At 44.8% G+C, this 25,683-nt stretch overlaps 1 protein-coding gene across 1 annotated transcript; it reads right to left on the reverse strand.

Annotated features, from left to right (window-relative positions):
- Positions 1–8,028: 8,028 nt before the first annotated feature.
- On the reverse strand, positions 8,029–25,376 carry LOC309562799 (N-acetyllactosaminide beta-1,3-N-acetylglucosaminyltransferase 3-like). Its single transcript, XM_082267105.1, has 2 exons — positions 25,290–25,376; positions 8,029–9,221 (listed from the first exon to the last, which is right to left on the reverse strand). Exon 2 carries the CDS (start codon positions 9,212–9,214, stop codon positions 8,069–8,071), a length of 1,146 nt encoding a protein of 381 aa, XP_082123231.1. The 5' UTR covers positions 9,215–9,221; positions 25,290–25,376; the 3' UTR covers positions 8,029–8,068.
- Between the last annotated feature and the right edge of the window lie 307 nt (positions 25,377–25,683).

Below are 25,683 nucleotides of genomic sequence, written 5' to 3' on the forward strand. Positions count from 1 at the left end.
AGGTGGAACATTTCCCGCACTCTGGGCATGAAAAAAAGTTGATCACCCATGTGGCTTCTCTGGGGAACAGCAAGGTCAATGTAACACTTTCCACACTATGGACAGGATAGGTGGTGCTGAGGTGTGTGACTTTCCTGATGTGTATAACATTTTCCTTTATAGGTGAAAGTTTCCCGCACTCTGTGCATTACAAAAGCCGATCACCCACGTGACTTCTCTGGGGAACAGCAAGGTCGGGTTTATGAATGAAACACTCTCCACACTATGGGCAGGAAAGAAGAAGCTGACTCGTGTGACCATTTCTATTTCTAAGAAGTTTTCCTTTAGAGGTAAAACATTTCCCGCACTTATGATAAAAAAAGAGGCTCACCCATGTGACTTCTCTAGCGAATTGCAAGTTCACATTTATTATTGTAACATTTTCCACACTATGGACAGGAGAGAGGACGCTGACTTGTGTGACTCTTCTGGTGTCTGAGAAGTTTCACTTTATAAGTGAAACATTTCCCGCACTCTGAACATGAAAAAGGTCGCTCGCCTGTGTGACCTCTGAAGTGTATAACAAGGTCCTCTTTCCTTCTGTAACACTTCCCGCACTCTGAACAGGAGAACGGTCGTTCGTCTGTGTGAGTTCTCTGGTGTTTACGGAGTTGGGTTTTTAGCACGAAACCTTTCCCGCACTCCGAACATGAAAAGGGACGCTCGCCCGTGTGACTTTTTAAGTGAACAACAAGATGGTTTTTACGACTGTAAAATTTCCCGCACTCTGGGCAGGAGAACGGCTTCTCACCCTTGTGCATATTCATGTGGCTGTTAAAGTGCCCTCGCCGTGAGAAACATTTCCCGCACTGTGGACATGAAAATGGCTTCTCACCGGTGTGACTTCTCTGGTGTTCAGTAAGTTGGAAGTTATTTATAAAGGATTTCCCGCACTCTGAGCATGAAAAGATCTCCTTATCAGTGTGGACTCTCTGATGTATTGTAAGTTCAGACATCTTTTCAAAACATTTCCCGCACTCCGAACATGAGAAGGAACTCTCGTCTAGGTGAATTTTCCGATGCTGGTCAAGATTCCCCTTGTGGCTGAAGCATTTCCCGCACTTTAGGCAGGGATACGGCTTACCATCTGTGTGGGTCCTCAGGTGTATTAGGAGTACCTCCTTCCGTATGAAACCTTTCCCGCACTCGGTACACGTATGCAGCTTCTCACCTGTGTGGGTTTTGAGGTGTACCGTGAGTCCTTCTTTCCGTGTGAAACATTTCCCGCACTCTGTACATGTGTGCAGATTTTTAGCTGTGTGGGTCTGCAGATGTATGAGGAGTTTATCTTTTTGCATAAAACATTTCCCACACTCTCCACATGGAAAACTCTCACAAGTGTGAAGTCTCATATGTCTCTGCAGATGATCTTCCTGCCGAAAACCTTGACCACAGCTTGAACACAAATAAGGCTTCACTCCCCCATCATATCCCGGGATTCCATCATCTCCTCCGTCACATGGAATATGGAAACCTTCGGAGGAATTCCCAACATCAAATCCATCTGTGAGAGAGAAACCTTCATCATCATCAACAGATTTCCATCCTTCATGTTCTACAATCATTGTCTATGGTGGTCTAATAGTCACCGGTGGGACAAAGATCTGAGGAATGGAGATGGACCTTTCATATGGTGTACAGTATCTCCTCCTCATTTGTTGGGGACATGACGTTATATTGAGGAATGGAGATGGACCTTTCATATGGTGTACAGTATCTCCTCCTCATTGGTTGGGAACATGACGTTATATTGGGGGAATGGAGATGGACCTTTCATATGGTGTACAGTATCTCCTCCTCATTTATAGGGGACATGACGTTATATTGGAGGAATAGAGATGGGCCTTTCATATGGTGTACAGTATCTCCTCCTCATTTGTTGGGGACATGACGTTATATTGAGGAATGGAGATGGACCTTTCATATGGTGTACAGTATCTCCTCCTCATTTATAGGGGACATGACGTTATATTGAGGAATAGAGATGGACCTTTCATATGGTGTACAGTATCTCCTCCTCATTTGTTGGGGACATGACGTTATATTGAGGAATGGAGATGGACCTTTCATATGGTGTACAGTATCTCCTCCTCATTTATAGGGGACATGACGTTATATTGGAGGAATAGAGATGGACCTTTCATATGGTGTACAGTATCTCCTCCTCATTTGTTGGGGACATGACGTTATATTGAGGAATGGAGATGGACCTTTCATATGGTGTACAGTATCTCCTCCTCATTTATAGGGGACATGACGTTATATTGGAGGAATAGAGATGGGCCTTTCATATGGTGTACAGTATCTCCTCCTCATTTGTTGGGGACATGACGTTATATTGAGGAATGGAGATGGACCTTTCATATGGTGTACAGTATCTCCTCCTCATTTGTTGGGGACATGACGTTATATTGAGGAATGGAGATGGACCTTTCATATGGTGTACAGTATCTCCTCCTCATTTATAGGGGACATGACGTTATATTGGAGGAATAGAGATGGGCCTTTCATATGGTGTACAGTATCTCCTCCTCATTTGTTGGGGACATGACGTTATATTGAGGAATGGAGATGGACCTTTCATATGGTGTACAGTATCTCCTCCTCATTTATAGGGGACATGACGTTATATTGGAGGAATAGAGATGGGCCTTTCATATGGTGTACAGTATCTCCTCCTCATTTGTTGGGAAGATGACGTTATATTGAGGAATGGAGATGGACCTTTCATATGGTGTACAGTATCTCCTCCTCATTTGTTGGGAACATGACGTTATATTGAGGAATGGAGATGGACCTTTCATATGGTGTACAGTATCTCCTCCTCATTTGTTGGGAACATGACGTTATATTGAGGAATGGAGATGGACCTTTCATATGGTGTACAGTATCTCCTCCTCTTGCAGTTCAATATAAATTGGATTTTTTTCTCACCTGCGCTAACCTCTGGAAAAATGTCCTCTTCTTTAGAAGACCGGTGACTCAGCGATGACCTCTGATTTATTTTGCTGTTTTCTTCTATTTTAGAAAAGTGGTCTTCATCCTGAATAATGCACAACACAAAAATGGAAATGTAACGAAAAATAGTACAATATAACTACAAATGTCTTTGATGGTTTGGGAGGTGTTGGATCGATGTACCTCATAATACTGATCTTCCTGTGTGGAATCCCGGGAATACAGAGGACGGGGACATCTCTCTGGTGGGTTCCTGGTATTAGGTGGCTCCATCATATTCTTGTGTCCTTCTGAAAACTCCTCCATCACTCCATACTCCTCATCCTCCTCTTTGTACTCTTCTTTTACATCAATTTTATCATCCCCGAGGTTTCTAATCTGAATTTATAATAAAAATGACATCAATGGTAACAATGCAGATAATGTACAGATCCTAATGATACTATCAGTGATTGTTCCTCATCTACCTGATGATGGTGAGGGATGGTGTGACCTTCCTGTGTGGAATCCCGGGAATACAGAGGACGGGGACATCTCTCTGGTGGGTTCCCATTACTGGATCCATCTGTAGGAAACACACACACTGACTGAATACATTGTTTCTATGTGTTTATCAGATGATGGGGGATCTAGGTGGATCCTCCGTACTGCTCTCTCCTTTACAATAAAGTCTTCTCTTACCCGGTGATGTGAGGGGCGGCTGATTCTCCATCATGACGTCCTTGTAGAGATCCTTGTGTCCTTCTAAATACTCCCACTCCTCCATGGAGAAATAGACAGTGACATCCTGACACCTTATAGGAACCTGACACACACAATGATACAGTCACCATCCAGACACATCCCTTGTCTGTTACTGGATAATGTCCCAGAATTCCCAGCACCGCTCACCTCTCCTGTCAGCAGCTTGATGATATTATTGGTCAATTCCAGGATCTTCTGGTCACTGTCCCCCTTAGGTTTCAGGGACTGAGGAACCATGATGGTGAGAGGATCTCCAGACTTCACAGGAGGAAAACTCTGTATTAAAACAGTAATAATGATGTCATGTGACCTCCCAGAATCCCCCTCACCTCTCCGGTCAGGTCTGTGTTTTATCAATAGAGATAAGAGTGATGTCATGTGACCTCCCAGAATCCTCCTCACCTCTCCGGTCAGATCTGTGTTTTAATAATAGAGATAAGAGTGATGTCATGTGACCTCCCAGAATCCTCCTCACCTCTCCGGTCAGGTCTGTGTTTTATTAATAGAGATAGGAGTGATGTCATGTGACTTCCCAGAATCCTCCTCACCTCTCCGGTCAGGTCTGTGTTTTATTAATAGAGATAAGAGTGATGTCATGTGACCTCCCAGAATTCTCCTCACCTCTCCGGTCAGGTCTGTGTTTTATTAATAGAGATAGGAGTGATGTCATGTGACCTCCCAGAATCCTCCTCACCTCTCCGGTCAGGTCTGTGTTTTATTAATAGAGATAAGAGTGATGTCATGTGACCTCCCAGAATCCTCCTCACCTCTCCGGTCAGGTCTGTGTTTTATTAATAGAGATAAGAGTGATGTCATGTGACCTCCCAGAATCCTCCTCACCTCTCCGGTCAGGTCTGTGTATTATTAATAGAGATAAGAGTGATGTCATGTGACCTCCCAGAATCCTCCTCACCTCTCCGGTCAGGTCTGTGTTTTAATAATAGAGATAAGAGTGATGTCATGTGACCTCCCAGAATCCTCCTCACCTCTCCGGTCAGCAGGTAGATGATCTCCAAGGTGAGGTTTAGGATCTTCTGGGTTATATGACTCCGGTCCTCCTCCATCCTCATTGTTCTGGTTGGTCATGTGATCTATGCAGGACACTTCTTTCTGTAGACGGATAATAATCTGAGGAATATCCTAAGGGAACGATAATAAATAATGTCTTGATGTCTTGATGTCACTCTGGGAATGTCTCTTTTTGGTGTCTGTGGACAATGCCCGCACTGCGTACATATAAGCCTGGAGAAATCTGACCTCCACCAGAGAAGACTCCTTTTTATGTCATCGACCAAGTATGGTCATGGCTGTATTTGGTCAATGACATCATCTGGGAGACCCCGCCCCTTTGTTTACTTTTAGTGGTGGTAATTCGGAGATGTCACAAATCGGTAAATGGAGAATTTTTGTTCTTTTGGTGGGTGTCATTCTTTGTTATTGATCTTTGATGATGAATTTACATCACAGGAATTTTTAATGAATTTATTTTTTTTAATAAAGGATTTGTCAAAACGCGTCTTTATTTACACTTTTCTTCTTTTTTGTGTGAATGAATATGGCTACTATGTACACATTAATCTATTATTTGGTGGGGAGTTATCTGGCAGGTGCCCTAATATTTAAAGGGGGTTTCCAGATTCCAATAATCCCCTCAACCAAAGGCCCCCATAAACACGAGGGGCAGGGTTGTGGGGAAGAGGCTTTGCCTAAAAAATAGGTGAAACCTCCAATCATCGATTCCCAACGTTACACCATTGATAACCTTCACTCCTTTCCATTGCCGTACCTTCCACCTAAGGTCGCCACCAGTTCGAGATTCACACAGACAGTCCGGGTTTCAGGGAAACTGAAACCCGGACATATTATTCAGATTGGGCTGTGGCACCCAAAGTAAACCAGATAGTCACACACATGTTGCTGTCTAGAAGCTGCGGGCAGCTGTTTTCGGGGAAGGTTTCGGCATCACTAAAGGGTAGGATGATGATGTCACCAAGCACAACTTGGGGCAGCCTAAGGTGTTTGGGTTTGACTTGAAGAATAGGTGGCCACCCTACTTCCATTCCCATCATCAGGATCCCTTCCCCAGTTCTGGGTTACAGAATTCGACTCGGACTCATTATTATTATTTCATTATATGTGTGTATCATCATCTGCTGGAGATAAAAGAGGTCACAGTGACTATGGAGGAAGAGGATGGACATGACGGGGGGTTACTGGGTGTAAATAGAAAATAAGGTCTTATTACCTCCTCTGCTGCCACTTTCAGCGATGTCTCCTCTCTACTTCCTCCCAAATCACCTTTCACCTGGAACTTCCTATTTATACCTGACATCACTTCCTGTCTTCCATAGAGACTTCCTGTCTGGGTAGAAGGGAGCTCACCCCCTTGTGGAGCTCAGAGGAACTGCAGTTAACATTTGCTTCTTTTTGGTTGGCCTCGTATTCAAATCCAAATTACGTGTTAGGTAAAGCCAAAAACAACAAACAAAACTGAGAAGAATCTAGGACTTTGGCCTTCAAAGTTTCGTAAGGTTTCAAAGTGTAAAAAGAGAGGTTGAGAGGCAAGAAAATTCTTCCAAAATGTGAAGGTTTAGGCTCCGTTCAGATACAGTATATGCGGCCGCGGATTCAGTGTCAGAGTTTCAGTTTCAGAGTCCGGTGCGGTTCTGTTGACCGGTTCAGGTGTAAATTTTATGTGAAATCACACCTGAACTGGACCCAAAATCGCACAGGACAAAGTGTGAACCCGCTGCGTTAAGAAGGCTGCCTGTTTACATGTTATGTGAATTGGATGCGGTTCAAAACATATCCGATTTGAACATACACTATTTTGCCAAAAATATGGGGATGCCTGCCTTTACACACACATAAACTTTAATGGTATCCCAGTCTTAGTCCGTAGGGTTGAATATTGAGTTTGCCCACCCTTTACAGCTATAACAGCTTCAACTCTTCTGGGAAGGTCGACCACAAGGTTTAGGAGTGTCTATGGGAATGTTTCACCATTCTTCCAGAAGAGTATTTGTGATGTCAGGCACTGATGTTGGATGAGAAGGCCCTGGCTGGCAGTCTCCACACTAATTCATCCCAAAGGTGTTCTGTCGGGTTGAGGTCAGGACTCTGTGCAGGCCAGTCAAATTCCTCCACCCCAAACCTGCTCGTCCATGTCTTTATGGACCTTGCTTTGTGCACTGGTGCGCAGACATGTTGGAACCAGAAGGGGCCATCCCCAAACTGTTCCCACAAAGTTGGGAGCATGGAATTGTCCAAAATGTCTTGGCATGCTGACGCCATAAGAGTTCCCTTCACTGGAACTAAGGGGCCAAGCCCAACCCCTGAAAAACACCCCCACACCATAATCTCCCCTCCACCAAATGATTTGGACCAGTACACAAAGCAAGGTCCATAAAGACATGGATGAGCGAGTTTGGGTGTGGAGGAACTTGACTGGCCTGCACAGAGTCCTGACCTCAAACCTGATAGAACACCTTTGGGATGAATTAAGACCGGAGACTGTGAGCCAGGCCTTCTCTCCAACAACAGTGTATGACCTCACAAATGCGCTTCTGGAAGAATGGTGAAAAATTCCCATAGACACTCCTAAGCCTTGTTGACAGCCTTCCCAGAAGAGTTGAAGCTGTTATAGCTGTAAAGGGTGGAGCCAACTCAATATTGAACCCTACGGACTAAGACTGGGATGTCATTACCGTTCATGTGCGTGTAAAGGCAGGCGTCCCAAAACTTTTGGTTATATAGTGTATCATAGGGTTTTCAGTAGTTTCTAAAAAGGACAGCTAGCACAGGGCTCATTTTCGGTTAAAAAAAAAAAAAAAACCTTAGAGAAGGATCCACCCTCCTCCAGTCACACTATTTCTTGTGGTTGCAGGTTTAGGAAAAGTAGTCTCACATTTCTGGAAAACTTTGTGAGACCAGCTGTACAGAATGGAGATACACCACAACCTAGAAAATGATTATTTTTTCTTTATTGACATATTTAATCATTTTAATAAAGATTTAGGGAATAAGTTAACAAGATAATCATAAATAAGAACTATGACCCCTTTAGAAGGGGTTCCAACCTTCAGCCAGTGGAAACAACCCTAATTGTGCTCCCCGTTTTGCTCAAGGGTATCACTGGGGCCGAGCTGTTGAGTACCGTCAAGCCTGCCAACACTTGACCTTTCCTAAAGTAAGACCAACCCGGTCGAGGCTTCTGAGGGTGGGTTATATTGTGCCCAAAGAAGCCAGGCAGCTCCGGATCCTGAAAACGTTCAACCAGTTCCAGGAGGAGGAGAGGCCTAGAACTGATACGTCTTATACACGAGGCTCAGAGTTTATTAGGAAGGTCATCCAATGGTCTTTTATATACAGAAAGCTTCTGCCCACAGTCAAGGTCAGGATCCCTCACAGCGTTCCACATGATCATCATCTCAAAGGGAACAAAGCGGTGGACCATTAAGAGTTGTCTATAAAAGCATGGGTCAAAGGAGTCAATGTCTTTAGATGGCGTTCTCACTCCCACCGTACTCATGGCCATGTGAGAGGCGGGGGACAATCCGGCCTTCTCCAGACACATTCCGAGGTAGACATCATCAATAGGGATGAACGGGATGTCCAGCGATTTATTGTGAATGGCGTGGGCGGTATACCGGGACATGAGGATTCCGCCACCTGCACAATAGGCCGGGAAGGTATTGGAGCTGAAAACTTGTACGGGAACGTAGTATTTGCTTCCTGGGTCACGGATGGGCCCAACGTTGGCTATCAACTGCCCAACGAAGAGGTGACTGTCAGCTTCTATGTCACGTATGTAGTCAACGACATTGATGGTGTTAACAAACACGTCATCATCTCCATTCATAATAAAGTTGGCCCCGGGGCAGTTTTCACTAAGCCACTGATGAAAGAGGAACTGTTTTAAGGTCAGGTTATAAAAAGTGTCATGGAAGTCCCATTGAAGAATATCCTCGTATTGTTCGCTCTCGATCTTTAGAAGTTGCCTTAAATGTCTGTCCCCACGTCCGCTTTTAGAAGTGCCAGAGAGGAAAATCCTTTTGACACGGGCCCCTTTATAGCGGACTTCCTCCCCCCAGGTCTGACGAATGACAGATCTCCTTTCAAAGTTTTGTGGAGCAGTCTTTATGGCAAGAAGCAGGAAAACCCCTTTAGATTTGGCTCCCCCGCCGCATTTCATGGGTGCGTCCAGGATCTGAGGGAAGCTCCTGCAGTCTTTGTATCTCAAGAAGTCTTGAATGATGGCAGGCAGCTCGGCAAAACCTGTAATGCTTTTCGCCAGTGGGTCCTCCTGGCAGCTGGTCACCACTTCCCTTTTCTTTGGTTGGGTGAGGACTGTTGGGTCTTCTTTGGGTTTTTCTTCTTCTCTATTTTCACATCCTTCCATAATGAGCAAGAGACAGAGAATAGCCACACCCAGAATCACAATGTGCCTCGTCTTGAAGAAGGACCATCTCATGGTGACACTGGTAAAACAACAAGAAAAATGTATTATTCTAAAATGTTGGGGTCCAAAAATAAGACCACCACCCTCCAATTTCATAATTCCACTCAACTACAGAATGTATTCCTTATCCTATAACTGGCTTATGCTGGCCATAAACCATTAAAGAATTTCCTTTAGGCCCCATTTACACTTCAGCATTTTGTAGCTTAAAACTCGAAGCTCTAAAACGCTGGAGGAGAAAAAATCAATTATTCTCTATGGAGACGGTTCACACATCTCCACGCCAAGTCACCTGAAGCTCAAAAACCGTCTGGAGCTCAAACTGGGCAAATTTGTTTTTGGCGCGTTTGTATTCCCATAGAAATTAATAGAAATGCGCGATTTGCGCGTTTTTGTGCGCATTTGCATGTTTTGTCGCACATTTTTGAGCAATCTTCTCCTCAAATAAAAATAAATAAATAGTAATAATATATGAATAATAAAATGTAAAATAAATACACAAATAACTAAAAATCATTATAAATAAATAATAAATAAATACCATTAATTAATAATATGCAATAATAAATAAATAATATTTAACCCCTGACCTCTAAAAAAAAATTAAATAAATTAATAATAATAATAATAAAAAAATAAACACCCTAACCCTAACACAAAATAATTAAATAAATTATAATTATTATTATTATTATTATTAATAATAATGTATTTTTTTGGTAAGGGTTTGGGTGTTTATTATTTTATTTTTATTATTAATAATAATAATAATAATAATAATAAACACCCAAACCCATACCAAACAAATACATTATTATTATTATTATTATTATTATTATTATTATTATTAATATTAATAATAATAATAATAATAATTATAATTTATTTAATTATTTTGTGTTAGGGTTAGGGTGTTTAGTTTATTTTTTTATTAATATTATTATTATTATTATTATTATTATTATTATTTTTTATTATAAATATATATATATTTTTTTAAGGGTTAGGGGTTATTTATTTATTATTACATAGTATTTTCCTTTATTGAATTTATTTATGATTATTTTTATTTATTTGTGTATTTAGGCTACTTTCACACTAATCCCCAGCAAACAAAAAAAAAAATATGCCCGAAATTAAAAAAAAAAAACGACATAGGATCCTCCCCCCGTCTATACCAGGCCCTTCAGGTCTGATATGGATTTTAAGGGGAACCCCATACCAAAATAAAAAAAAAAAAAAAAAACGGTGTAGTGTCCCCCCAAAATTCATACCAGACCATTATCCGAGCATGCAGCCCGTCTGCAGCAGGCTCTATACACGGTACAGATGCAGCAGGCTCTATACACGGTACAGATGCAGAAGGTTCTATACACGGTACAGATGCAGCAGGCTCTATACACGGTACAGATGCAGCAGGTTCTATACACGGTACAGATGCAGCAGGCACTATACACGGTACAGATGCAGCAGGCTCTATACACTGTACAGATGCAGCAGGTTCTATACACGGTACAGATGCAGCAGGTTCTATACACGGTACAGATGCAGCAGGCACTATACACGGTACAGATGCAGCAGGCACTATACACGGTACAGATGCAGCAGGCTCTATACACCGTACACATGCAGCAGGCTCTATACATAATACAGATGCAGCAGGTTCTATACACGGTACAGATGCAGCAGGTTCTATACACGGTACAGATGCAGCATGCTCTATACACGGTACAGATGCAGCAGGATCTATACACGGTACAGATGCAGCAGGCTCTATACACGGTACAGATGCAGCAGGTTCTATACAGGGTACAGATGCAGCAGGTTTTATACACGGTACAGATGCAGCAGGTTCTATACACGGTACAGATGCAGCAGGTTCTATACAGGGTACAGATGCAGAAGGCTCTATACATGGTACAGATGCAGCAGGTTCTATACACGGTACAGATGTAGCAGGTTCTATACACGGTACAGATGCAGCAGTGTGCAGCAGGTTCTATACATGGTACAGATGCAGCAGATTCTATACACGGTACAGATGCAGCAGATTCTATACACGGTACAGATGCAGCAGTGTGCAGCAGGTTCTATACACGGTACAGATGCAGCAGGTTCTATACACGGTACAGATGCAGCAGGCTCTATACACGGTACAGATGCAGCAGGTTCTATACACGGTACAGATGCAGCAGGCACTATACACGGTACAGATGCAGCAGGCTCTATACACTGTACAGATGCAGCAGGTTCTATACACGGTACAGATGCAGCAGGTTCTATACACGGTACAGATGCAGCAGGCACTATACACGGTACAGATGCAGCAGGCACTATACACGGTACAGATGCAGCAGGCTCTATACACCGTACACATGCAGCAGGCTCTATACATAATACAGATGCAGCAGGTTCTATACACGGTACAGATGCAGCAGGTTCTATACACGGTACAGATGCAGCATGCTCTATACACGGTACAGATGCAGCAGGATCTATACACGGTACAGATGCAGCAGGCTCTATACACGGTACAGATGCAGCAGGTTCTATACACGGTACAGATGCAGCATGCTCTATACACGGTACAGATGCAGCAGGATCTATACACGGTACAGATACAGCAGGTTCTATACACTGTACAGATGCAGCAGGTTCTATACACGGTACAGATGCAGCAGGTTCTATACACGGTACAGATGCAGCAGGCACTATACACGGTACAGATGCAGCAGGCACTATACACGGTACAGATGCAGCAGGCTCTATACACCGTACACATGCAGCAGGCTCTATACATAATACAGATGCAGCAGGTTCTATACACGGTACAGATGCAGCAGGTTCTATACACGGTACAGATGCAGCATGCTCTATACACGGTACAGATGCAGCAGGATCTATACACGGTACAGATGCAGCAGGCTCTATACACGGTACAGATGCAGCAGGTTCTATACAGGGTACAGATGCAGCAGGTTTTATACACGGTACAGATGCAGCAGGTTCTATACACGGTACAGATGCAGCAGGTTCTATACAGGGTACAGATGCAGAAGGCTCTATACATGGTACAGATGCAGCAGGTTCTATACACGGTACAGATGTAGCAGGTTCTATACACGGTACAGATGCAGCAGTGTGCAGCAGGTTCTATACATGGTACAGATGCAGCAGATTCTATACACGGTACAGATGCAGCAGATTCTATACACGGTACAGATGCAGCAGTGTGCAGCAGGTTCTATACACGGTACAGATGCAGCAGGTTCTATACACGGTACAGATGCAGCAGGTTCTATACACGGTACAGATGCAGCAGATTCTATACACGGTACAGATGCAGCAGGCTCTATTCCACGGTACAGATGCAGCAGGCACTATACATGGTACAGATGCAGCAGGCTCTATACACCGTACACATGCAGCAGGCTCTATACATAATACAGATGCAGCAGGTTCTATACACGGTACAGATGCAGCAGGTTCTATACACGGTACAGATGCAGCATGTTCTATACACGGTACAGATGCAGCAGGCACTATACACGGTACAGATGCAGCAGGCACTATACACGGTACAGATGCAGCAGGCTCTATACACCGTACACATGCAGCAGGCACTATACACGGTACAGATGCAGCAGGTTCTATACACGGTACAGATGCAGCAGGCTCTATACACGGTACAGATGCAGCAGGTTCTATACACGGTACAGATGCAGCAGGATCTATACACGGTACAGATGCAGCAGGCTCTATACACTGTACAGATGCAGCAGGTTCTATACAGGGTACAGATGCAGCAGGTTTTATACACGGTACAGATGCAGCAGGTTCTATACAGGGTACAGATGCAGAAGGCTCTATACATGGTACAGATGCAGCAGGTTCTATACACGGTACAGATGTAGCAGGTTCTATACACGGTACAGATGCAGCAGGCTCTATACATGGTACAGATGCAGCAGGTTCTATACACGGTACAGATGCAGCAGGTTCTATACACGGTACAGATGCAGCAGTGTGCAGCAGGTTCTATACACAGTACAGATGCAGCAGATTATATACACGGTACAGATGCAGCAGTGTGCAGCCGGTTCTATACACGGTACAGATGCAGCAGGTTCTATACACGGTGCAGATGCAGCAGGTTCTATACACGGTACAGATGCAGCAGATTCTATACACGGTACAGATGCAGCAGGCTCTATACACGGTACAGATGCAGCAGGTTTTATACACGGTATAGATGCCCAACTTTGCAGGTACATTAAGGGGACCTCCCAGGCACTATATTTATAGGAGTTTTTCATTTTTACTGTTGCACTAGGAAATCATTTGGCCAGCTGTAGAAAATTTCTCTGCCTTCAGACATGTAGCACCCTCCTAGGTATGTGCTGGAGAGAAAGTATAGTTTTGGGTCTTGTCTGCTTACCAGAAGAGCTGCAGGAAAATCTATATTGTTCTCTGCCTACCAGAGAACAATGTTTGTCCATTGGTCTTTAATTACTTCCATTATAAGAAACTAGGTGATTACAAAACGCATGTTACCACTGAAGAAGGAATAATTAACCATTCCGAAACGCGTTGGGTTTGCTTGCCTTGTACCAGGTTTTTTCCATTTATGTGAGCCAACGACCATTATAGGAAGTCCATTTGTGCATTTATGCATTAGACATGTTTATGTCTTTGTCATTTGAACAACCTCATTCCATTTGTTGTTGAAATTATATATGCTTTTATTAATATCCATCTAATAAAATGTATACTTTTTTACTACTTTTTCATATCTACTCGCTTGACTTTACATGTAGGTTGTTATAGTCCCAATTAGTGGGGAATTTGTTTTTCTTGTCTATAATCATAGGGATGAGACCTACTTTTTTTTCCATACCTAAACCCCCCCCCCTCTCTCCTCTATAGAGCACTGACAGGCTGACCCCCACCCCTTCAACCTCTGCAGCAATGCTGGCAGCACTCATACGTCTATTTCCCAAAGACAACCTCTGGATATGACGCTGAGCACGGCACTCAACTTCTTTGGTGGACCATGGTGAGGCCTGTTCTGAGGGGAACCTGTCCTGTTATACCGCTGTATGGTCTTGGCCACCGTGCTGCAGCTCAGTTTCAGGGTCTTGGCAATCTTCTTATAGCCTAGGCCATCTTTATGTAGAGCAACAACTCTTGTTTTCAGATCCTCAGAGACTTCTTTGCCATGAGGTGCCATGTTGAACTTCCAGTGACCAGTATGAGAGAGTGAGAGCGATAACACCAAATTTAACACACCTGCTCCCCATTCACACCTGAGACTTTGTAACACTAATGAGTCACATGACACCGGGGAGGGAAAATGGCTAATTGGGCCCAATTTGGACATTTTCACTTAGGGGTGTACTCACTTTTGTTGCCAGTGGTTTAGACATTAATGGCTGTGTGTTGTCACATAGGGGTGTACTGACTTTTGTTGCCAGCGGTTTAGACATTAATGGCTGTGTGTTGAGTTATTTTGAGGGGACAGTAAATTTACACTGTTATACAAGCTGTACACTCACTACTTTACATTGTAGCAAAGTGTCATTTCTTCAGTGTTGTCACATGAAAAGATAGAATGGGAGGGGTGTACTTACTTTATTGAGATACTGTATAACATATTGACATAGTATCTCAATTGGACCGATATACCAATTGCTGGTACCACCAACAACCATCCTAGATAGATTGGGAGCCCCCAATAATAAACACAATAGTCAACCTAAAGAACGTAGAGAACAAGTAAAGGATCCTAGTTCCCAAATGTCCAATAATGTCTACTTAGAGGGTTGGTGATATTCAGCTTGTGGTCCTGGTCAACATGTTTCGAGTTGGGTATGCTTCTTCAGGAGCTTAAAGGGTTAAAAACAATTTTGTGACCTGAAGGTTTTTACGAAGATTCTGGCCAATCGCCTCAGCCAACATATGCCGCATTTGGTCCATCTGGATCAGGTGGGCTTCATTCCCTCTCGGGAGGCGAGGGACAATACCTCTAAGGTCCTGAACCTTATCCACACGGCCCGGTCGACAAGCACACCCTGCGTACTACTTAATACAGACGCGGAGAAGGCATTTGACCGCGTCAACTGGCGGTTCATGCTTTCCACGTTAAGGGCGATGGGCTTCGGGGACACGTTGATGTCCTGGATAGGACATATTTACTTCTGCCCATCGGCCCAGGTGAAGTGCAACGGGGTACTTTCTAGCCCTTTTCACATTTCTAATGGAACCCGGCAGGGGTGCCCCCTGTCCCCGTTGCTATTTGCGCTCTCTCTGGAGCCGCTTCTGGGCAGAGTGCGAGCCAATCCCGACATCTCGGGAATTTGGGTAGGGGACTTGGAGTGTAAGGTGTCGGCCTACGCCGACGATATGCTCTTCTCCATTTCGAACCCGGCGATCTCGGCACCCAACCTAATGAAGGAATTGGAACATTACAGCCTGTGCTCTAATATGAAGGTGAACTTTCATAAGTCCGAGGCTTTGGGGGTGGGCGTCCTGGCCCCCCTCTTGGCACACTTGTCCTCTACGCTGCCCTTCAAGTGGACTCAGGGTGCCCTGACATACCTCGGGACCCATTTTTTATCGGACTTGTCCAAGATATACGACTTGAATTTTCCTCCCCTCCTGGCCCGTATTCGTGGCCTGTTACAGACCTGGAATGCCGGCCTTCATTCCTGGTTCGGACGATGCAACTTAATTAAGATGACGATCCTCCCTAAGATCTTGTACCTGCTGCATGCATTACCTGTGCGGATCCCGACCTCCTTCTTTACTCAAACCCACAGCATTTTCTTGAAATTTATTTGGGCTCACGGGAGGCCCAGGCTATCTCGTGCCCAGTTGACTTTACCGAAACACTCGGGGGGCCTGGCCCTCCCGGATGTAGCTAAATATCATCTAGCGGTCCACTTGGGCCAGCTGATTGACTGGAGGAGACATAGCGAAGGTAAACTGTGGGTGCAATTGGAGCGGGGACAGTCTGTCGCTTCCCTGGAGGGACTGCCGTGGATCAGGGGGGACCTGCCACGTGGCCTCCGAGAGCACCCTACGATAGGCGTGACGCTCGCGACCACTCGTCGCACGCTATCCCACCCTTCCATTTCCACGCAGACGTCCCCGCTTTACCCGGTTCTGGGTAACCCGGAGTTTTCTCCGGGACTGAAGGAAGCGGCGTTCCGCGGACTGATATCCCGGGGCGTCTCCCAAGCCACCCACTTCCTCAGGGGGTCTCGGTGGCCGACGATAGAGGAACTGATGTCGGCTAGTGGCCCCTTTATGTTGGGGTTCTGGCACGCAGCCCAGGTGCACCACTATCTTCGCTCCTTGCCGGACCCGTCGTCTTTCTCCAGAGATCTCACTCCGTTTGAGGAGTTTGCATGGGGAGCGGGAACCTACCGGGAACGCTATCTAAATCGTACAGCCTGCTGATCTCTCCGGGTGAGGACTATGTCCTGCCGGGGCTGGCCAAGTGGGAACGGGATCTTCAGCTTCATCTTACTCCGGCGCAACGCCTTAAAGTGTATACCCTGGCCTTGAAGACTCCGACCTGCGCGAAATTACAGGAGTTGAATTATAAAATTCTCACCCGGTGGTATAGGGTCCCCTCTCTTTTGAGCAAGTTCTTCCCCGGCACGATGGACCTCTGCTGGCGGTGCCAGGGTGATGTGGGCACAATACTCCATGTATTTTGGTCCTGCCCCCGATTATGCCCCTTCTGTCGAGACGTCCGGGCCCTCTTGGGGGAATTGTCGGATCGGGAGATCCCGGATAGCCCGGAGTTCTTCCTGCTCCAGGTTTCCTCTATGCCTATCTCGAGAAGCAAAAAATCAATTATCACTTATGTTTTGAGCGCCGCGAGGGCTTGCATCCCGGTGCTCTGGAAGACGACAGGAGTACTGACTATTGGGGACTGTATGCGCAGGATGGAGGACATAAACAGAATGGAGGACCTCACCCTCACGAGACAGCACCGCAGGGAACGATATGATAGGATTTGGGGTTTCTGGAATGTCTTCGGGCTCTCCGACAAAGGCAGGTCTCTGATGTGCGGTTGATTATTGCCCCGGGGGTGCCTGTGGGTCTGTCCATGCGGGGAGTTTCCCCATCTGGCCCTCTCCTCCCCTCCCCCCCCCCCTCCTGTCCCATTCCCTCCGTCATCCCTTCTTGTTGTCTTTGTTTGTCGCCCAGTCTGGGACTCTGCTCTCTTTTTTTCTTTTCCCTCTCTTAGATAAAATTGGGGAGCGACGGTTGGGAAGGGTTTTTTCCCTTCTCTATAATCTGGTGTCCACGCATGGTTGTCTGGGGCCTGGTTATCCATGACTAAGGGTGGAGGTGCCTGGACCTTCCCCGACTCTAGGGTTAGTTATTTGACTATGCCGGGTCCTTATGTGTGTTTTTTCAATGCGATGTTCTGGTTTACCTTTCTGTGTTATGCAATTTCTGCTACAAATGTCTGTATGGAACGTTTTTCAGATTGTTTCTCAACTGTGGTTCCTTTTCTAAAATAAAATATTTGAAAAAAAAACAAAAAAAAAAACAATTTTGTTTTATAACAAAGTAACCATAACATAGTCAAATAACCTTAAAATACACAAAAAAAACCCCAAAACACTGTATTTTGACGGTATATATCACAAAAACCTAGGGCAACAAAAAGAGGGCGGTTGGAGGAAGGGGGACACGACCACTCAGGCCCCCGAAGAAAGTGGATACGGGGACACAACCAGTGGCGGCTGGTGCTCAAAATTTGTGTGGGGGGGGCGCAAACAGAAAAGTGTAACAGGCATTGCTTTGCGGCAAAAAACGCTGTAAAAAATTGCGTGACTGAGGTCGCAAAAGTGTGAAAGGGGCCTTCAGTAATTAAGGTATAGTGTGCCCCCTTTCAATGTAGTTAGTGACCAGCGTACATGCCCCTTTCAATGCAAAGACCAGCGTGCGTGCTTGCCCCCTTCAATGCAGTGTGCCCCCCCCCCCCCCCGACCAGTGCCCTTACCTGGAGCCCTGGAGCAGCCCGGCGGCGACGGCTTCTTTTGTCTTCAGTCCTGGCGGGCGGCTTCTCCTCACTCAGCGACGGCTTCTTTTGTCTTCAGTCCTGGCGGGCGGCTTCTCCTCACTCGGCGACGGCTTCTGTCTTCTGTCTCGGCGGGCGGCTGCGACAGCTTTGGCGGGCGGCTTCTGTCTTCTGTCCTGGCGGGCGGCTTCTCCTCACTCGGCGACGGCTTCTCTCTTCTGTTCAGGCGGGCGGCTTCTTCTCACTCCGGGTCCTTCTCGAGTCCTCCCGCTCCCGCCTCCTCCTCGGCCAATGGCATGGGGTTTGCCATGCGGCCAATCAGGAAGACAGTATTAGACCAGCTTCCTGATTGGCCAGGAGGAGGATCCGTGTGACAATAGCGAATTTTCATTCGCTATTGTCACACAATGGGTGGGATCTGGGCGCACTGCTCTGCGCCCCGGGACCACCCTTTTCATCACCCTATTAGAGCCTCTGGCTCTAATCAGGTGATTTAAAAAAAAAACATTAAGCTCAATGCGTCCGGCGCCCTGCATCATGCAGATTAGGGGGCCGGACGCATGGAAGGGGGAGGGCGCCCCTCAGTACACCGGCCGCCACTGGACACAATTAAAGGCAATGGTGCGTGCTGACAAACAGTGTGTAGCTCTAAAAATTACTGGTAAGTCTCCGATATGAGGCCTGAGGATGGAGGGATCCTATTCCTGCCCACACATGGAATAATTGTCCTAGAATGGTAATGAGTGTTGGATAAATACCATCAGGAGAAAATACCCCCACAGTATATGTCCAATATCTATATATATCTTCATATAACAGTGAGGTATGGCCATGTTGTTGATCTGGATCCCTACTTGAAGACAATACAATAGACAGTATAACAATGCCTACAAGTTCTGACCAGCCCTGGACCGGGGCAGTGCCAAAGTCAATGTAATAGGAGATCTTAGCACTTGTTCTGCCCCAAAATTCCTTGATGTCCCACAATGTCCTCTTTTGGTCGCGTTCTATAAAATTACCGACCACCCCTCAAGGTTCTTCTCAGCAGGTCGATAAAACCCCCCCTCCTTTCCCGTGTCTGGTATATCTCTCTTATTTTCCTGCCTTCAACATGAATGGACAAACATGAATCTGCATGGAGATTGGCAGAATAATGACCTGCAGAAAGTCGATATTTACATATGTTTGCTGGTTGGTTAGCTGTAATACAACCAGTGGTGATACCGAGCCATAGACACCATGAAAACGTTCTGCTTCACTTCCCCATCTACGTACCTGCCTCCGCTGCCTCACCTGAACTCTCCATAATTATTACACACACCTTCCTGCTCTGCATAGGATGTTTACTGCAGCTGGAAATCATTATCGGATTATTATAGCCATTTAATTATTGTGAATGGTTTAGAAACCATTAATTAATGTAAGTACTTAAAGAGAACTACAACAAAACCTTTAATTATAATCTGATGTTTGCAATTATATTGCTCATGATTCTCTGAGCAATTCATTACAATATACTGTATGAGTCACCTAAGAATGGCCCAATAAACGTCTCAGGACCCAGCAGGTGACAATGATACTGCCGCAATATAAACTGTCAGTGTATCACATGAACCGTTTTTTAGAACTATAATTAGTTTACATATCTGGGATTTCTCATCCTGAGAGTCACCCTCTAACCAATCAATCGTAGTCAGGAGACCACACCAAGGAACATTCCGATTGAGAGGTCTAATATCGGAATCGTTTTTGTTGTTTTCATGCATTGATTGTCCACCGAAAGCAGAATCATCTCAGCTCTAATGATCGGTACTCCAATCATCTCAGCTCTAATGATCGGTACTCCAATCATCTCAGCTCTAATGATCGGTACTCCAATCATCTCAGCTCTAATGATCGGTACTCCAATCATCTCAGCTCTAATGATCGGTACTCCAATCATCTCAGCTCTAATGATCGGTACTCCAATCATCTCAGCTCTAATGATCGGTACTCCAATCATCTCAGCTCTAATGATCGGTACTCCAATCATCTCAGCTCTAATGATCGGTACTCCAATCATCTCAGCTCTAATGATCGGTACTCCAATCATCTCAGCTCTAATGATCGGTACTCCAATCATCTCAGCTCTAATGATCGGTACTCCAATCATCTCAGCTCTAATGATCGGTACTCCAATCATCTCAGCTCTAATGATCGATACTCCAATCATCTCAGCTCTAATGATCGGTACTCCAATCATCTCAGCTCTAATGATCGGTACTCCAATCATCTCAGCTCTAATGATCGGTACTCCAATCATCTCAGCTCTAATGATCGGTACTCCAATCATCTCAGCTCTAATGATCGGTACTCCAATCATCTCAGCTCTAATGATCGGTACTCCAATCATCTCAGCTCTAATGATCGATACTCCAATCATCTCAGCTCTAATGATCGGTACTCCAATCATCTCAGCTCTAATGATCGGTACTCCAATCATCTCAGCTCTAATGATCGGTACTCCAATCATCTCAGCTCTAATGATCGGTACTCCAATCATCTCAGCTCTAATGATCGGTACTCCAATCATCTCAGCTCTAATGATCGGTACTCCAATCATCTCAGCTCTAATGATCGGTACTCCAATCATCTCAGCTCTAATGATCGGTACTCCAATCATCTCAGCTCTAATGATCGGTACTCCAATCATCTCAGCTCTAATGATCGGTACTCCAATCATCTCAGCTCTAATGATCGGTACTCCAATCATCTCAGCTCTAATGATCGGTACTCCAATCATCTCAGCTCTAATGATCGATACTCCAATCATCTCAGCTCTAATGATCGGTACTCCAATCATCTCAGCTCTAATGATCGGTACTCCAATCATCTCAGCTCTAATGATCGGTACTCCAATCATCTCAGCTCTAATGATCGGTACTCCAATCATCTCAGCTCTAATGATCGGTACTCCAATCATCTCAGCTCTAATGATCGATACTCCAATCATCTCAGCTCTAATGATCGGTACTCCAATCATCTCAGCTCTAATGATCGGTACTCCAATCATCTCAGCTCTAATGATCGGTACTCCAATCATCTCAGCTCTAATGATCGGTACTCCAATCATCTCAGCTCTAATGATCGGTACTCCAATCATCTCAGCTCTAATGATCGGTACTCCAATCATCTCAGCTCTAATGATCGGTACTCCAATCATCTCAGCTCTAATGATCGGTACTCCAATCATCTCAGCTCTAATGATCGGTACTCCAATCATCTCAGCTCTAATGATCGATACTCCAATCATCTCAGCTCTAATGATCGGTACTCCAATCATCTCAGCTCTAATGATCGGTACTCCAATCATCTCAGCTCTAATGATCGGTACTCCAATCATCTCAGCTCTAATGATCGGTACTCCAATCATCTCAGCTCTAATGATCGGTACTCCAATCATCTCAGCTCTAATGATCGATACTCCAATCATCTCAGCTCTAATGATCGGTACTCCAATCATCTCAGCTCTAATGATCGGTACTCCAATCATCTCAGCTCTAATGATCGGTACTCCAATCATCTCAGCTCTAATGATCGGTACTCCAATCATCTCAGCTCTAATGATCGGTACTCCAATCATCTCAGCTCTAATGATCGGTACTCCAATCATCTCAGCTCTAATGATCGGTACTCCAATCATCTCAGCTCTAATGATCGGTACTCCAATCATCTCAGCTCTAATGATCGGTACTCCAATCATCTCAGCTCTAATGATCGGTACTCCAATCATCTCAGCTCTAATGATCGGTACTCCAATCATCTCAGCTCTAATGATCGGTACTCCAATCATCTCAGCTCTAATGATCGGTACTCCAATCATCTCAGCTCTAATGATCGGTACTCCAATCATCTCAGCTCTAATGATCGATACTCCAATCATCTCAGCTCTAATGATCGGTACTCCAATCATCTCAGCTCTAATGATCGGTACTCCAATCATCTCAGCTCTAATGATCGGTACTCCAATCATCTCAGCTCTAATGATCGGTACTCCAATCATCTCAGCTCTAATGATCGGTACTCCAATCATCTCAGCTCTAATGATCGGTACTCCAATCATCTCAGCTCTAATGATCGATACTCCAATCATCTCAGCTCTAATGATCAGTACTCCAATCATCTCAGCTCTAATGATCGGTACTCCAATCATCTCAGCTCTAATGATCGGTACTCCAATCATCTCAGCTCTAATGATCGGTACTCCAATCATCTCAGCTCTAATGATCGGTACTCCAATCATCTCAGCTCTAATGATCGGTACTCCAATCATCTCAGCTCTAATGATCGGGACTCCCCCCGGCTACACATATCTAAAATGTTTGAAGGTTCTCATTAAACCTCTCACAAAAATGATATATAGGGGGGTATTCTTGGTCTCCTTCTGAAATGGTCCATTGTGTGGCACTACGTGGCCAAATCATGTGGACAACTGACTATCACACCTACCTACATGCCCGGATGCATATAGAGACCCCTCCAAATAATGGAGTTCAGGTGTCTCCAGGGAAGGGTCCTGGTAAGGTAAGGTAAGGGGTCTCCAGGGAAGGGTCCTGAAGCGTCCTCCATCATACAAAGACATTTTAGACAATTGTGCTCTCTAAACCTTGTGGTAACAATTTGGTGAAGACCTTTTTCTGTTCCCACATGATGGTGCCCCCCCCCCCCGTGTACAAAGCAAGCTTTATAAAGACTTGGTGTAACCAGTTTGGTGTGGAGGAACTGGAGTGTCCCACATAGAGCCCTGACCTCATCCCTACTGAACACCTTTGGGATTAATGGGAATGTTGACTGCAAGTCAGGTCTTTTTTGTGCCCAACATACGAGCCAGGTCTTCTCATCCCACATTAGTACCTGACCTCAGAAATGGACACAAATTTCCACAGACATCCTCCAAAATCTTGTTGAATGTCTTCCTAGAAGAGTTGAAACTGTTATAGCCACAAAGGGGGCAACCTAATATTACTAACCGTGGGGGAAGCAACTATATATATTATTGGTCCTGGGGGAGGAAACTCAGAATTAATGACCATAAGGGTTATATTAATGGCTAAGGGGGAAGCAACTCCATATTTATAGTCATAAGGGCTGGGAGCAACTCCATATTTATAGTCATAAGGGCTGGGAGCAACTCCATATTTATAGTCATAAGGGCTGGGAGCAACTCCATATTTATAGTCATAAGGGCTGGGAGCAACTCCATATTTATAGTCATAAGGGCTGGGAGCAACTCCATATTTATAGTCATAAGGGTTGGGAGCAACTCTATATTAATGGTCAAAGGGGAGGCAGCTGCATATTACCATGATGGACACCATGATTACATTACCGGATTACTTCACTGAATGCCATGATTGAAATGGATCATCTTCCTGCATGACATGGTGATGTGATTTTCCTCACTCGACACCATCATTTATATGGATTACCTTGCAGGACAATTTGATTGACATGGGTTATTTTACTGGATGCCATGATTGAAATGGATCGATCATCTTGATGCATGACATGGTTGATGTGGCTTTCCTCACTGGACACCGTCATTTATGTGGATTACCATGCAGGACGCCATGATTGACGTGGGTTAGTTTACTGGATGCCATGATTGACGAGGGTTAGCTCACTGGAGACCAGAGAAATCCATGCCCCCCATCTGTGTCCCTTTCGGGGGCAAGTTAATAATAATCTCTATTCCCCTGTCCCTTTTCCCCTCGATTTCCCCAGAATTAGGATGGAGATTGGCACTTACCTGGCAGAGGTGATGGAAAATAATGGGAAGGACTCATGCAAAGGTTGAGCTGTTCTGAGATAAACTGTTCACAACTGATGTCAGAGATGACTTTCTGGTCCTACAAGATTATTGATAAAAATGGGGGTGTGTGTAATTTATCTGAGGATTCCCTAAAATTCAGAATTCAATTATAAGGCTGATTTTACCAATGCAAATACAGCCTGCCTAGGAATGCCCACCCATCAAGGCATAACTCCTCCCAAAAGCCCACCCACTGCTTGCATAAGGACTGAGGGCTCCTAAGAGGAGTACTGAGGCAGGGCGCTGGGATGTTTTTAAGAAGTTATGTACAGCCTCCCACCAGCCACGATCAGCCTGAATTGCATAGAGAAGGACAGAGACCAGGTGATGACATCACTGGGAGCATTAAACAAGGCCCCTCCCACCAGCCACAATCTGCCTACATTGCATAGAGAAACACAGAGACCCGGTGATGACATCATTTGAAAACATCATTAGCATTATAGTAAGGGGGGGAGGGGAATCTAAGCAAATTAAACTGCAGCGTTAGCAATTTAGACATCGGCGAATCTTCCCTGAATTGGAAATTCTCTTACTGAGCTTCTTAGGTTAAATTTGTTACAAAAGAGAGTCCCACCCCATTTTTGTCAGGTTAGTGGGCGTTGGCATTCCATTCATTTCAATAAACCGCATTCATCAAAATGCAACACAACCCCCCCCCCCCCCCCCCACTAAAGAAGTAAATGACATAAATGGGTCTTGATGAGGTCATTTTTTGGCACAAGAAACAAGCCCATCCCCCCCTTAAAAACCACCTTGATTATCCCCCCTCCCCCATCCAAGGTATTTTACCGAAACAGCAAAATTTTTCCTGAAATCCCCCAATTTTTTAAAGAAAATTTTGGAAAATTTGAACTCTCAGTTTTGCTCATTGCCGGGTTTTTTTTTTCATTGGAAAATCTCCAAAAAAGATCGAAGGAAATCTATGGAAAATCCGAGGGAAGACATTTATTTTTGGGTTAAAAAAAAAAAAAGGGGAAAAATCCCCTGGGTATGGGACTTTATCGGCACCTTATAATAAAAAGTAGTAGGGGGTTCCCATCCATTCACAGCCAATAAGACTGAAGACTGAAGAAATCCATGGCCCCCACCTGTGACTCTTTCGGGGGTAAGTTATTAATGGCTTCCATTCCTCTATCCTAGGTTTCCCCCCCCCCCATCTCCCCGGAATTAGGATTGGGATTGGCACTTACCTGGCAAAGGTGATCCTTGCTGTCTGCAGAGGTGATGGACAATAATGGGGAGGACTCACGGGAAGATTGAGATATTCTGAGGTAAATTGATAACTGATGTCAGAGATGGTTTTCTGGTTCTACGAGATTACTGATAAAATGGAGGGTGTGTGTAATTTATTCCAAGAATCCATAAAACAATTATAAGGCTGAGATTATAATATGATAATCACATTTCTTCCATAGTTTCATCTCATTTTGCAAGGGCGGCCAAAAGGTTGATAAGATGAAAAATTGGATCAGTTCTTCAAGATTGGAAGCGGTCCAAGGCACGAATCTCAATGAAAAAGAATCTTTCATCTTCTTCTTCCAACTAGCGTTGACTTGGACATCACTTGGCCATCTCTAAAACATT

The sequence above is a fragment of the Pelophylax lessonae genome (assembly GCF_965119305.1).
Source record: "Pelophylax lessonae genome assembly, chromosome: 9".
Lineage (NCBI taxonomy): Eukaryota > Metazoa > Chordata > Amphibia > Anura > Ranidae > Pelophylax > Pelophylax lessonae.

Bases quoted from the DNA above. Each gene is read 5' to 3' on its own strand.
- LOC309562799 (XM_082267105.1), bottom strand. From the start codon at position 9,214: ATGAGATGGTCCTTCTTCAAGACGAGGCACATTGTGATTCTGGGTGTG.